The sequence below is a fragment of the Cibotium barometz genome, chromosome 46 (assembly GCF_041138505.1).
Source record: "Cibotium barometz isolate CiBa-2024 chromosome 46, ASM4113850v1, whole genome shotgun sequence".
Lineage (NCBI taxonomy): Eukaryota > Viridiplantae > Streptophyta > Polypodiopsida > Cyatheales > Cibotiaceae > Cibotium > Cibotium barometz.
The window spans coordinates 43,272,394-43,287,215 of NC_141091.1; the positions used below are offsets into that span (position 1 = coordinate 43,272,394).

At 40.1% G+C, this 14,822-nt stretch overlaps 1 protein-coding gene across 1 annotated transcript; it reads right to left on the reverse strand.

Moving 5' to 3' along the window:
- Positions 1 to 316: 316 nt before the first annotated feature.
- On the reverse strand, positions 317 to 2,032 carry LOC147612248 (uncharacterized). The gene is made up of 4 exons (XM_086784290.1): positions 1,530 to 2,032; positions 1,354 to 1,446; positions 1,159 to 1,272; positions 317 to 622 (listed from the first exon to the last, which is right to left on the reverse strand). The coding sequence occupies exons 1-3, from the start codon at positions 1,920 to 1,922 to the stop codon at positions 1,189 to 1,191; spliced, it is 570 nt and encodes a 189-aa protein (XP_086640416.1). The 5' UTR covers positions 1,923 to 2,032; the 3' UTR covers positions 317 to 622; positions 1,159 to 1,188.
- Positions 2,033 to 14,822: the final 12,790 nt, after the last annotated feature.

Sequence of the window (14,822 nt, forward strand, 5' to 3'; positions counted from 1 at the left end):
AGCTTCAATAAGAAATTATAAGACTTGGTTACCATGTTTCAAGGTAGAGGAGTTCTATCCTTATCAAATCTCTAATATGTTTGACTTGCAATACAAGTCTCAAAATCAATGTCAAAAGTATTTAGACTCACTAGAAATGTCAAAAGTATTTAGACTCACTAGAAATGATATATATACTTTCATAAAAAGTGAAATTTAGACCTTTGTTTTTCATGCTTTACATGCAAGTTTCATGGAAGGTTATGATATTGACACTCTTGAGATTATAAGCAAAAGACAATGCCTTAAGACATTTTACACTTTTTTGATTCATTCGTAATATAATGTCACGATAACATCATGATAACTATTATTGTGTTCATGTATGTGCGGCCCTTTACATCTCATCATAATAAAAGATTGTCTCTTTCACCTTTTTTATTCCAAAGGTTTATCCACATCTTCACCTTCATTACTATCTTTATAATATCACAAAAGGGCACAGTCTCAAGTTCCAACTCATATAGTATGAAATTTATTCAGCTATCATATTCGATTATAAATAGTTCTAAAGAGACACTGGACTTTGTTGAGTTGAGGGCATTGTCAATGCACGTGGCATCTTTTTTATCATCGGTGTTTCCTGTGAGACAGTGAGATCAATCATCATTAAAGTAGCATAGCATTTTACGGTTCGTATAATGGAAGTGTTTAAGCACACCCCATTCTAAAAAGTTTAAGCAAACCCCATTCTAAGAGTTTTGTGTGAGGGAGATCGATATATATTCGAACACACACATACCCACGTCGCGTAGCCCTCATGGCATCGAACCTGAGTCCTCTTGTTGGAACCCAAACATTCTAACAACTCAGCTATGCGCCCGTGGGTCCCATTCTAAGAGTTTTACTCATGTTGTTCTCTTTTTTTCTTTCTTTATACCCCTTTTTTTTTTGGGATAAGCTCTTAGAGAGCCGTGCTATTTGGTTGCTGAAAAAAAAAAATCCTCTCGGTGTCTTGTTCATTTTTTGAAACTCTAGCATCTATATTGCCTATACCATCATAATCTATAAATACCTGAAGTAGAAAAGATGCAGGTTTTCATGTGAAGCTCCTATATAAGTCAGAAATTTCCTTAATATATATATATATTTGATGAATGCAAGAAGATAGACTGATACCTTCCAGCTCCAATGCGTTGGAAGAATACACTATTCTTGTAGCATGTATTGCCCCAGGGCGAACAATTCACAGTCGAGGTGATCGGTTGAGCCCAGCTGCGTGGGGCATAAGAGCTGCACAAGTATGTGTGATCTTCATAAACCCTAAGCGTACAACAGTACAAATCATCAAAGACAGGGGTTACAAACACTTACAGCGATGCGACGATCCTTGTCATCTTGCAGAACAGCTTGTACACCATCCACAGAGTCGGCTCCGCTCGCAAAACAACCCCCTATTGCTGTGATCTACACGATGCCAATACGTGTACGTGTGAGCTTGATATCAAGCGTTGCATCATATCTAACCGTTGATGAAAGGAGTAATTCACCTGCATGCTCCGCGAGAGCTTCTTGTTCCTGTTGTAGGAGATAGAAGCAGAGAAGCTGTACTGGCCCGACTCAACAACCTGGCTGCAAATGGAGGCCACCTCGCTGGCCGAGGTGGTAGCCCACAGCTCGCATGAGCTGCCGTTGGCGTCGGCGCCGAGGAAGGAGGATGCGACGACAGCCATGGCGGCTGTGGCGGTGTCGTTTACCATGAGGCTCCGCGCCTGCTCCCGGCTAAGAGCACTTATCTGCACAATATACTCCTGCGTGCCGACGACTGGCGTCGTCCCCGCCGCTGCCTCCGTCGCAGCTGCACACGTCGAGGCCGGCAGCAATATACAAACCAATGCTGCAGCGGCCACCATGAAGAGAGACAATAAGCTGGCGGCGGCCATAATATTGCAACAGCTCTTGCAGTGATTAGGCTATAATTCCTACTACACTCTCTCTGCGGCACAGCTTATATAGGCCAGAAGCGCTTTCGCCTGCACTCTCCAAAGGTTTCCGACCTTCCGCATTCATACACAATGGGAGCGACCAGCCTTTGGAATGTCAGGAACGCCGATAGCAACGAGGAGGATGCGACGAGGAAGGAGGATGCGACGACAGCCATGGCGGCGGCTGGGGATATATTTCATTCGCTCCCCTCGTCGTGTAGCGGCGGAGTGCATGAAACACTTTCCACCTGGACCCGCGGCCAGTGCTTAAATTTGAAGCCCGTTTTGGGCTTCAATGGCTGTGCAGGGCTTCAAATGAAGCCCTACAATATTCTAAAGGCTTCAACCATGAAGTCCAATTTTTCATGCAAGGCTTCAAATTGAAGCTCTCCTAAATCACCAAGGCTTCAAAAAAATATAGTATATAAATTATAGTATATATACTATATAGTATATATATATATAGAGAGAGAGAGAGAGATTATGAATCCCAAAATTTTGTATAAGGTTGCAATTTGAAGCCCATTTGTGGACTCCAAAGCTTCATTTTTTTTTATGAAGCCTTACATTAGGCATCAAATTTAAGGCCTGCCCGCGGCTACCTCTCTTGCCAGCTCAGCAGAACCAGCCCTCTCGCCACCTCAGCACCCATCCGTTGCTCCGATGCTCCAGACCTGCCACGCCTAGCTGTACACCTCTTAAGCCAACTCAGAAAAAAAATGCTTTTTTTGTCCGCCCAAAAAAACAGCCTAAAACTAAAGAATAAAAAATTCAAAACTCTCTTGCCTCCCTTGCTCTCTCAAACAGAGACCAAAAATGTATCAATGTTCTGTCATATACACTCCAAACAGAGAAAAAAAAAAGCTCAAAAGCGTGCTTTCGCATGCCTACATAGTCCCCGCAAATTAATGAATGCTCGCCAAGGTTATTGCGATTAACAAAATATTTAGAAATACCCAATTAGGTCTCGTTCACATGCCCACATACACAATCGGCATAATACACAATCAATTGAGTCTCGTTCACATGCCCACTTTCACAATCGGCATAATACACAATCGCCAATAAGAAAGACTTTCCGATCAACATGCATCAATGCTATACATGGTTCAAAAAAGTTCATATCCATTAAAAGGAAGCTACTTGAAAAAAAGCACTAACATAAGCATAATGAAGAACAAAATTAAGCCCGAGTGTTTCATGTCACTAGCTACAATGATCACTCTGCATCCCCATCCAAAGCTTTGGCATCCAAAGTTGCTTGCATGGAGCGGGTCGTGGAAAAGGAAGAGCACTATTTTCTATATATGCTTTTCTCCCAAGAGGACGCTCAATGAATGGTCTTGCTTGTTGTATAGAATCTCCAAAACCATCTTGTACAATTTGAAAATTCTCAGCAGAATGCAATGCTCCATGCTCGTCCCTTGCTTGCACCTCTTGCATTTGAAGCAATAACCTTTGCATTAAGGCATCAAATTGTGCTTGTAAGCTTGGTTTTCCTTCCACCATGTGTACAATGCGCTCATAGCAATCAAACGCACTTAAAGACTCCAAGATATGAATTGTTGAAGAATTGACATGAATTCACGATTGGAAACAATGACTCCCCTCTATCTCCTGCCTCAATAATCAATCCAACTAGTTTTGCATTGCCTTGCATTTTAGATTGCATTTTTTTTTTGCTAGCCAAACATTTGCCATCACTCAATGGTAGCTTCAAAGGCTCTATATCTGCACATATGTGATAGCATGGCAAGCCATTAAGTAGCTGCGTGCACAAAAACAGGCAAAACAAACACAATGGGCCATAATTTTTTATTTTGAAAATGAGCCCAAGGTAAGAGGCAGACTCGTGTATATTCAAGCCATTATTTCAAGTCCCCAACAAATTTTATGATCACAAGGACGGGTTTAACTCTCTTGAGAGCAGGGGCCACATACAACAAAAAATAGTAAATGTCAAAGACTTTTTTTAAAAACCTTTAGTTTTCTTACTTTTCAAAAACCTCCTTTTAGATTGTAAAGTTACACCCACAAAAACATCAGTCCTCCTTTTCTTCTCACAACTCTTCCATTCTTCACCTCTCATTCTCTCTTATAGGTGAGCACGCCAGCAAGAAGAGGGTGACTAGGTACGAATGAAGCAATCTCTCTCTCTCTCTCTCTCTCTCTCTCTCTCTCTCTCTCTAGCTCATCAGGAGAACATACAGCCTCAGCAAGCTACATCTGCTACATTAGAAAGTGACGTGGTATGTAGGTTAGTGGCATCCTCTCCATCTCTCTCTACATGTGTAAGATTTAGGGTCTAGGCTAGATAAGGGTTGGGGCAAGGCCATAAATGGCCTTGCCCCAACCCATCTCTCTCTACATGTGTAAGATTTAGGGTCTAGGCTAGACAAGGGTTGGGGCAAGGCCATAAATGGCCCCAAGTCCATGGGTTTTTTTTTTTGCATGGCTAGTAGGCCAAGAGAGTTATGAATCCCTCTAAATAGCATGCAATCATTGGGACATGCATGTATTTTTGTATAATCACTACAAGCCATTGGGGGGTCTAGCGAGGGGGTTTAAATTATCTAGCGTCGCTTATACGATGACGAATACGTCGCTTAAGCGACGTCTAATTTTTTTTAAAAAAAAATTTGTCGCTTATACGACGTTTTTAGAGCCGTCGTTTAAGCGAATGTCTAAAACGACTGTTTTAGCGACATTTGCATACTGATATGTGTCGCTTAAGAGACGGCTAAAAAATTTATATCCCCTTGTTTTCAAATTCAAGCAAGATGTCAACATCAGCAAGAATGGGGGGTTCCATGCTAACCATTCTTTGTTTCAGCTTGAGGAAGTTAAAAATGTTGTGTATGATATCACCATCAGAGCATGTTTGGGTATGATGGCATTGGGAAGAGCAGGATTTTCTATGGCCTCTCGAGCACTAAGAGACTTGAAAAATCCACGCTGAGCCTTAATTGATAACCCAAACATGCTTCAATGGTAACTAAGCTTTGTGTGCATGTGGTGGGCCCCCCATATACGCACAAAGTTTAGTCACCCCATTGGAGCATGTTTGGATTATCAATGGCATGGGGAAGAGCGGGATTTTCAACAAACAATATGATAGCCGAAGTGTTAAAAAAACCCATAAACCATAAACATCAATTAAAATGCAATGATACTCAATAATGACCAAAATCATAAAGATATAAACATCAACATCAGAATGTGAGCTAACCTAGCTACTCTGGGTTTAACCACTAACTCAATAGATCAAAGCATAATGAAAATGAGCTACCCTAGCTAGTCTGAGGTTAGTCACTACCAATAAATCTAAGTACAATGTAAGTGAGCTAAGCTAGCTAGTCGAAGTTTAGTCACTATCAATGGGCAGCACCCAATCAATATCGTCATCTTTGACTGGTGGTCGACGTGCACATCGAGGCTGCTGTGCACATTGAGGAGCAATGCCGGTTGCAGGGGTTGTTGAATATTAGCGACGAGGAGGTTTACCTCAAAGGTAGGATCATAAGCTGGTGCTAGTGTACTTGAGAGCTCATGAGTCCCATAAGCTGCTATAGCCCTCTCCCTCTCTTGATGTTATGCTACTGCAAGACGTCTTTGTCTGTAAACCTAAAGTATGTAATCAATAATGGTTTGTGCCTACCACTCTGTGCGTGTAAGTGCCTCTGCTCTGTAAGGACACGCGGCTCATGTGAAGTAGCACTCCTGCCAGCACCATCACCTAAGGTGCCACCGGGAGACTAGCACCACCCACACGCTCATGTGCTGTGATCCGGCTCTCCTGAAGGACTCTCTGGTATCCATCAAACTCATGTGCACTCCACTCAATATCTGGAGGTACCTCAAGCTCCTTATCTTTGTCATCGGTGACATCGACTCCTAAGTCACTAGTTGTTGTAAAATCAAGTGGCTTGCCCAGTCCTAGCATTGACTCGAGTAAAGCCTGGGTGAAGATCCTCAATGCTGAGAACTCTATATGTCGCTAGGTTGACTCGTGCTCTCAGTAGAGGGACATGCCGATAAACGTACTAGCTCCTGGGTGATGTAGGACAAATGGAAAAAATGTCCACATCCCAAAGAATATCCACCAGTACTATCGATGTCCTTAAGGCATAGAGCATTGTAGGTGTCGCAGAGAAATGGTGGTGCATCTTGGGGGAGAGGTCGCCAAAAAACCTTTGTAAACAAGCCATGGATATAGGGGCAAGTAAGGCACTGTCACGTCAGAAGACTTGCAGAACTCCCGAACATGCAGGATTAACTGCTCTACCCTATGCTACGCAATCCTCTTCATAATCATGTGTTGCTCTGCCTCAGGTCTAGCACTCTCTACTTTAATCGTGGCCTACTCTCTACTTTAATCTTGGCCTACTCAAAAAGTAAAGCATACAAATAATTGATAAGTCTCTCTAATTAGGTATTACTTAAAGAAATTTATAACTTTAGACCTTAATTATAACTCTTTTACATATACAAGAGACACCTACCAGGTGGATGTCAATCTCTCACATGGCATGCCTCTGCTGTCAGCAATGCTGCTCTAAGACGATCGATCTCTGCCCTCACCTTAAGCAACTCCTATTTGAGTCTCTTACTCGTAGATGTGGGACCCTTCGTGACACAATCAACCATGCCGCTCATTTTAAAAATATAGAAAAGTAGGTGTAAACATGTAAACAAACCACTATGAAAAACCTAAATACGCAATGAATCTATATAAATACCTTGACATCTGTCAGTATCGATCGTGAAAATAGGCACACCACGTGATGGATGCTCTCAATGGTACTTTGCATGTCAATCCTCACTTGAGCGCCTAGTGCATCGACAGTAGACAAAGGCACAAACGGAGGATCTGTAGCAACAACTCACAAAGGGCTGTGGAGGCCGCCTCCCCTGGTCCTAGAGACGACCTAACCAACACTACTACCGGGCCGCTGGCTGGTGTAGTCAACCTCCTCCCCTAAGACAAACTCTGCATATAACTGCTTTGCAAAGTATATGGGGATCTAGCAGTTGTTTGGCATCCTCCCATATTCGGCAACATATCAACTATAGGTATGTGCCGCCATACGAGGATGCGAGCACCATGAAATAGTAAGGGGCTTCCTTTCCCTAGGCCGCATTCCACAGCTATCAAGGAAAAAGTCCAAGTATGCTCCATCCCATAGAACCAAGCTCACAGACCTGACGATATGTCAAGCCATGTGATACTGAAGCAATATGGTGATGTGCTATCCACTCATCTACATAAACAATATTGTGAAGGCTACAAAGGGATGAGAGCATCACCTCCAAGTCCGACACGATATGTAATGTAGATGGTGTGTCTCTAGCACTCCTTCGGATAGCCGCTAACTCATGGTCTATCTCTGCGAATGAGGTCTACAATAGACGAGTGGCCCTCCTCGCGTGACTCCATGCTAGACCCTAAGCCTAGCACAAATAGGCAGGTCAATTCGAAAGGTCCAATGCTTAATGCTAAGAAAATACTAATATAGCACTAATGAAGCTATAAAACAACACTAATGATGGATTCAAAGCCCACAAAATGCGCTTCAATCCAAGAGAGAAAGCAGAGTGAAAACGACGTGAGAGAATGAGGGAAAAAAAATCTTTGCAATTTTATAATCTCGATTAGGTTTGATGGCATGCATTTTAGGGTTTGTAAGATGAACAACCTATATGTATGTGTGGTTTTAGGGTTAGTGAAACAAACAACCCTGATATTCGCTTGATTTTAGGGTTGGTCACCATCGACGACGACTTTGATTTGTCGTAGGTATCTCAATTGAGATAAATGGACGGCTCTGATTTTGACTGAGTACCTCAATCGAGATACCTTGGACGGTCCTAATTCAACTACATATCTCGATCGAGATATAGCAATGGCTGGGATCGCACATCTCCTTAGAATGGATTTTAATGGACGACTTAGATTATATGAACTTATCTCAATCGAGATATTTCTATGGCTTTGATTGCATCTGGGTATCTTGATCAAGATATGAATAGATGAGATCACATCTCCATATCTTGATCAAGATACATCAATGGTTGAGATTACATTTCTGTATCTCATTCGAGATACATCGACGATGGAGATGACATTACTAAATATGTTGAATGTACATCCAAGTGGGCAAGTCGAGGGGGATCCATGGGGGCATTGATGTGGATCCAAGTGGCCTATATATCTCGATAGAGATAGCGAGGTGGCGATGACATGTATTAGTGACATGGATGGTGGCTTCCCTTTCGAGCCTGTTGGCATGGCGGTTGTTGATATCTCGATCGAGATATAGGGCTTTTGGCTCGAGAGGCACGTGTCATGTTTTTATTGCTGGTGATATCTTGATCGAATAAACCTACAAAAAAAAGCTAGGACAGACTGGGAAGCTCTCCCCAACTTTAAAAAAAAGCTGTCTGTCCCATATTTTTTTAAAATAGAGAGATAATAGAAACAAGTGGACAAAAACATTAACAAAAACATATATTCACTGAGTTCAAATGATTACAAAATATTGAAAAGGCCTTTAGCCATATATATAAAAAAGCTAAAGGAATGACTTATAACACCATATTGGGGAATATGGGAATTTCCCACAAGTTTGGGACATGTGGTCAAAAGTTTGGATTAACCATAACTTGAACACCACTAATCCAAAATGAGCACTTTATAGCTCTTTAGATTCCATTTTTCAAGCGATTTCCAACGATAGGTCATATGACAGGGTTTTGAGAAACTTACAAACATGTTATCCATGTCCCCTTTTTTAAGTATTCAAAAATGGGAATTGGGAAATTCCCAAATTCACTAATATGGTGTTTTATCATCATCCTCGTCTTCATCGTCATCCTCATTGGCATCGATATATATCATATAAAACTTTATAAATACAAAAAAAAAAGATAATTACAATTCATACTTGGCAAATGTCATAATTATATTACAATACTTGTCAAAATTATATGTGTATGAGCCCAAAAAGGCCATATACAAAATCAAGCATAATGAAAATCTATGGAGTTGGGGGCTGTATCGAGGGGTCCACATCTCACGTGTTTTGATTAGTATTGTCCCTTATAGCTCCACACTCTTCTCCCACATTAGGGAAAATTCGTACTCAAATTGGGCCCTTTAAGGATTCCTACACATTCTCTCACTACAAAAATGGGCGCACAAGGAAATTTTTGCAACTAAACTCAAAAGTGAGTGAAATTTTGACATTTGGAATCTACTCTTCGAGACCTTTCCAATGATATATAGCATGATGGACAATTTTGCATATTCAAGAAGACCCCAAATTTGGTTGATGACATGGCTTGTTACATGCCACATCATCACCAAATTTGGAGACTTCCTGAATATGCAAAATTACCCATCTGATTCATGCTATGTATATCATTAGAAGGATCTTGAAGAGTAGATTCCAAATGTCTAAACTCCGCTCACTTCTAAGTTCATTTGTAAAAAAATCATTGTGCACCCATTTTTACAGAGAGAGAATGTGTAGCAATCCTTAAAGGGCCCAATTTGAGCAATCCTTAAAGGGCCCAATTTGAGCCCAAATTACCGCTAGTGCATCTCCATTACTTTCTCACTTGCCCATTTGCACCGTTTTTCATATTCAAGAAGTCCCCAAATTGGTAATGATGTGGCATGGCACGTCATCACCAATTTAGGGACTTCTTGAATATGTAGAATTTCCCATCATGCTATATATCATTGGAAAGGTCTCAAAGAGTAGATTCCAAATGTGCAATCTCCGCTCAATTCTGAGTTGATTTGTAAAAAATTCACCCCATGAGCCTATTTTTCTAGAGAGAGGAGGTGTGGAAATATTTAAGGGGCAAAAATGAGAGTCCATATTTCGCCTAATGCTACATACATAAGTAATTTTTTAAAAAATTCCCAAGCACCCAAGGATGCACGATGGGTTTAGTTTAGGATAAGAAATTTTTTTTAGGAAAATTTAACAAATGGCTAGCATTACTTGAAATTAAAATTAGAACCAATGTGAAGTACTTTAAGTTAGATTGAGGAGATGAATTCATGGTGATGAGAGTTCTTAATTTGTAAAAAAGGCATAAAAAGCTCATATTCTACACCAAAATGGTCTTGCAAAGAAAGAGGCATAAAAAGCAGCAACTCCTCACTACTCATATTTTACACCAGAATGGTCTTGCAAAGGGCAAGAATTGGGCTATTTTGTCAAGGTGGGAAGGAGTATTCTTAAATTAGGTAGCTATTCCTAAATCCTTTTGGGTTGGGTATGATTACATTACATGCCTATTTGTATAAGAAGCCTTTGAGAGTTTTTTAATGTGAATATTATAACATGCATGTTCCATGTACTCAGAGAACAAAATTAGATGCCTAAGCCAAAAATGCATCTTCTAGAATGGAGTTAGGATATCATCTTTATGATCATAACTTAAAGAAGATTATAGGGAATCATGATGTGATATTCCAAGATAGCCATGTCCACCAAGATCACCAAAGGAACATAACCTCTAGGGTACCCATACCATTTTCTATGAATATGGATTTTGAACATGAAGAATGAGAGTATGATTATGGATGAGACCTTATATAGAAATATACAAGTGAGATATTTAAGACATTTAGAATGAATAAATGTAAGGCAGTTAGTATCTCAATGGAGGTTGATATGAAGTTTTCCATATAAAACACTTCAGACCTTGTGGATGTGACCTTATATAGAAATCTAGTTGAATAGCTACATATGAGATATTCAAGGCATTTGGCATGACTAAATACAAGGCAGTTGGTATCCCAATGGAAGTTGAAATGATTTTTTCCATCAAACTTTCGACCTTGTGAATGAGACCTTATATATAAATCTAGATGTTAGTCTTATTTTCTTGGTAGAAATCTAGTTAGTAGTCTTATTTTCTTATGTGATACTAGGCTATAACATCGATTTTCATGTTGGTGTTTTGAGTAGGTTCTCCAATAAGCCCTAAGAGAGTCATTGTGGAAAGCAACAATTATAGGAGTGTTGAGTTAAGATACTCAAGAGTGCAAAATTACCTTTGTTATTGGGTAAGAACTTTAGAGGGTTTTGTGATTAACATTGGGTAGGTGATGCAAAAACCATGAGTTATTAGTGGCTTTTGTGATTCAGATTGGGCACGTGATTCAAAAACCATGAGTTGTTGGGAAGGAACCTTAGCGTCTTTTGTGATTCAATTGGGCAAGTAATTCGAAAAGCAAGATCTCACTAAAAGGATATTGTTTTTCTCTTGAGCTCACTAATAGGATATTGTTCTCACTCGATGAGTTATTTAGGGTAACATTTTAGTAATTACTCTAGGGTGCTTGTGTGCCTAATCATCAAGAAATTAATGCTAATCCATCATTGTAATTGGTGTCCTCCTCCATCTTTATCTATGTGTGATCCCTACTGTAATGTCCTCCTCCATCTCCATCTATGTGTGATTCCTAGTGTGGTGTGAGTAACCACCAACGTTTACCTTGTCATGACTTGGTGTTTTGACATTTCTTCGTTTTTGAGAAAGATATTTGTAAAATCCTCATGATATAAAGGACTCCTTCTTTGTGATTCTATTATGTGTTCAAACTTTGTGAAAATTCATCACGTTGTGTGAAGCTCCAATGTAAAGTTTCTAAAATTATAAAGGACCTACAACATCTTGAGTAAATTCTATGTATTTTGTGAGCATAACTTTGATGGAATCCTCTTTAGATACTTGGTGGAAATGTAAATTATTAATCCATGTGATCATTCACTTTGTTGATAAAAACTAGCATGGCAATAATACTCCTTGGTGGTTTCCTTGCCTCTGCGAGGATAACTCAAGTGATATCTTTGTGGTCATATACACTTTGTGGAAATATTTCTTTGTGGTCCATGGTATGCAACCCATGTTTAAGATGAGTTTGTACAAGTCTTTGTCTTAGTCTTCTACATGACATGAGTGGTAGCATGCCATGTGACTATGTCTCCTTCTTCATTGACTTGTGGGTGGATAATGATCTCCCTACATCTAAGGCAGTATCAAAGTTCCAATTTTAACTCTAGCATAGATCTTGTACTTGTGTGTCATTTATAGGGAGAGAGTGGGTCTAATATCCCGCTAGATATGAAATAAGAAATTACTCTCAATCTCTTAAGACTCCACACCACCTCTATCTTGCAAGTTATGCACTTTTGATCCTGTACACAAACACAATTATAAGTAACACTTATGATGATATTAAGCTAAAGAGCTAAGACTTAACCTTCAAGGGAGATGATTGTATACTGTTTTCTGTACATGCCCTGTAATCCCCACCCTAGCTCACATACTTCAAATTGTTGATGGCCAAAGGCCTACCATTGTAACAAGATCCGGCCCATATAAGGATTTTGTAATGAGAACATGTTTTGGGAACCCCGTAAGTGTGGGCATCCCAGCAAAGCCCAATTGTATATAAGTGATGTATAGGACTCTAGAAAGACAATTTTGCTAATACAATCTACACTTGAGCTCAAGCTTGGGAATAGCTCCTTTATTCTTAATTATCCTAATCTTTTTTTAATTCTCGCATGCTTTCACATTTATGTTTGTTATTAGCTATGGAGTCTTGATGAGTTGCTTGTTTACATGTGTGTGTGTGTGTGTGTGCACACGTGCTTAAAGTAAGCTTACTTGATTCTTTCTTCTATTGTGAAGTGTGTTTAAGTCAGAGAAGGGGAGAGAGAGAGAGAGAGAGAGAGAGAGAGAGAGAGAGAGAGAGAGAGAGAGAGAAAGAGAGAGAGAGATGGTGTGAGGAGAGGAAGCTTGCTAGCTTCTCCCTCATGAGAGTGAAGTGTGTTTAAGTCAGAGGAGAGAGAGAGAGAGATGGTGTGAGGAGAGGAAGCTTGCTAGCTTCTCCCTCATGAGAGTGGTTAAATTAGATAGGTCCAAGCATTGGATCAATAGAACTTGAGGGCTTGACCACCCTTGAGGTTTCCATTTCAATGTTTAATGTGCTTACGTTCTCTATAGAGACGGGTTGTACTCCTTGGTAAAGACAATGCTTGTTGTTTAGAAGCTAAAACTCTCCGAAACAAGAGGTGCTACTGTCAGGGACTAGAACTAGTGATAGAGTGGACTAGAAGCATTCTATTCATCCATTGTTTGTATAGTTTAACCATGAGTTACAAAACTTGCGGTAGAGTGACCACTGACTATATGTTAATTTGAAGGTGTATTTAAGTGATTAGGAAAGAAGAATGTTTGATTTGATTAAGCTTTTCCTAACCCATAACCCCTCTTTATGTTTTTTATTGTTTTTGCTTCATTAATGAAGATGGATGGTTGAGTTGAGCTCCCTCTTGTCAAGTTAAGTTTCACAATCTCACTTGTTAATCTCTTCCATTAACATCATAAGCATTAGATTCAATTAATCAGGAAAAATAGGCTAAACTAGAAAATTTCCCACTATGTCCAAAGGGCAAAAATTGTTCCATTATTTCAATTGATTCACAAGATGATTTCATCATTCTTAGAGGGATTAAGAATCAAACAATTGCTTGATGCATTGTATGCCAGAAGGCACATAATGCCCGTGGTGTTATGTCGACGTGGTGTTATGTAGACGTAATAGATTTTGATTATAACTTTATAAGCATTCCTTCTAGAGAAAGCAAAAGAGTAGACTCTTTAGTCAAAATAGAACCCAGTGTTAAAATTCAAGACACTAGAAAAATAGAGTAGCCCAAGAGCACAAAAGATATTGTTAATGTAGTGATCAAAGGGCTAGAAAAAGTGTGGAAAGCTTCTCCTAGGGAGACTGGCCATCTGCATTTAGCTCCAAGATAAGAAATGACTTGGTGTGTATTTTGCAAAATCAACCACATGCTGCATCAATGCCCAAGCTTGAGAGAAAGGGGAAACCAGTGTGGCTATAGCCACGGACTGTTTGCAAAAAAAAGTGGGGACATAATGGGGGAGATATGTGGGGACATGTGTCCACATTTCTCCCCCATTTTGTCCCTACTTTTTTGGGGAATATACACTATATGTGGATATTTCTTCCATGTTTCTTGCATCTCTCTCTACAGACAAGATGCACAATGTGTACCTATGATGTGTACCTATGGCATTGACTTGGCTACATACTAAGTGCTAGGCATTGATGATCTCTTCCTCGGCATACATCATAGATTGATCCATAGGTAGGGAGGGCTTCAAGGAGAGCCAGCTAAGCTATAGTGTAGTGTGGAAAAGTGATAAAAAGTCCCAACAGCAGTTATAGAGGCTATTCTAGTAGAGGAGAGCTAGTGCATAGCACTTGAGCATGTTAGCAGTGCTACTCCTTATAGCACATCACAACAATTACAGGAAACTATTCTAGTAGAGAAGAGCTACTCCTTATAGCACATCACAACAATTATAGGCAACTATTCTAGTAGAGAAGAGCTAGCGCATATAGGACTTGAGCACATTAGATTTGCTAGTCCTTTGGCACATCAGCAAAGTCTTATCATGAAAGAGCATTGACTATTACAGAGATAACATAGTGTTGACTAAGGGATGTGTGTTCATGCCAACTTCATTCTCTAGCTAGAGATTCAATTGCGGGCAATGAGATACAGAGGCTAGCAGGGCTCTTGAGGTGATGCGGATAAGCATGCTATTGAGTGTCTGGTGGAGTCCCCAATGGGTACTATTGAGCCCACCAACCGATCTCCTTATTTCCAATGAGAACTTCTTTCGAGTGGAAATACCTGGAAGGACTTCCTCCTAGCTAGGATCTCTACTTGCACCCTAGTGTTGGGAGGTCTCTCACCTCAAAGTACAAGATGGATTTTCATGAAGATGAAGTCT

Bases quoted from the DNA above. Each gene is read 5' to 3' on its own strand.
- LOC147612248 (XM_086784290.1), bottom strand. From the start codon at position 1,922: ATGGCCGCCGCCAGCTTATTGTCTCTCTTCATGGTGGCCGCTGCAGCA. The intron at 1,447-1,529 runs GTGAATTACTCC...GGCATCGTGTAG, and splicing joins AGCTCTCGCGGAGCATGCAG to ATCACAGCAATAGGGGGTTG. The intron at 1,273-1,353 runs GTAAGTGTTTGT...ATACTTGTGCAG, and splicing joins ACAAGGATCGTCGCATCGCT to CTCTTATGCCCCACGCAGCT.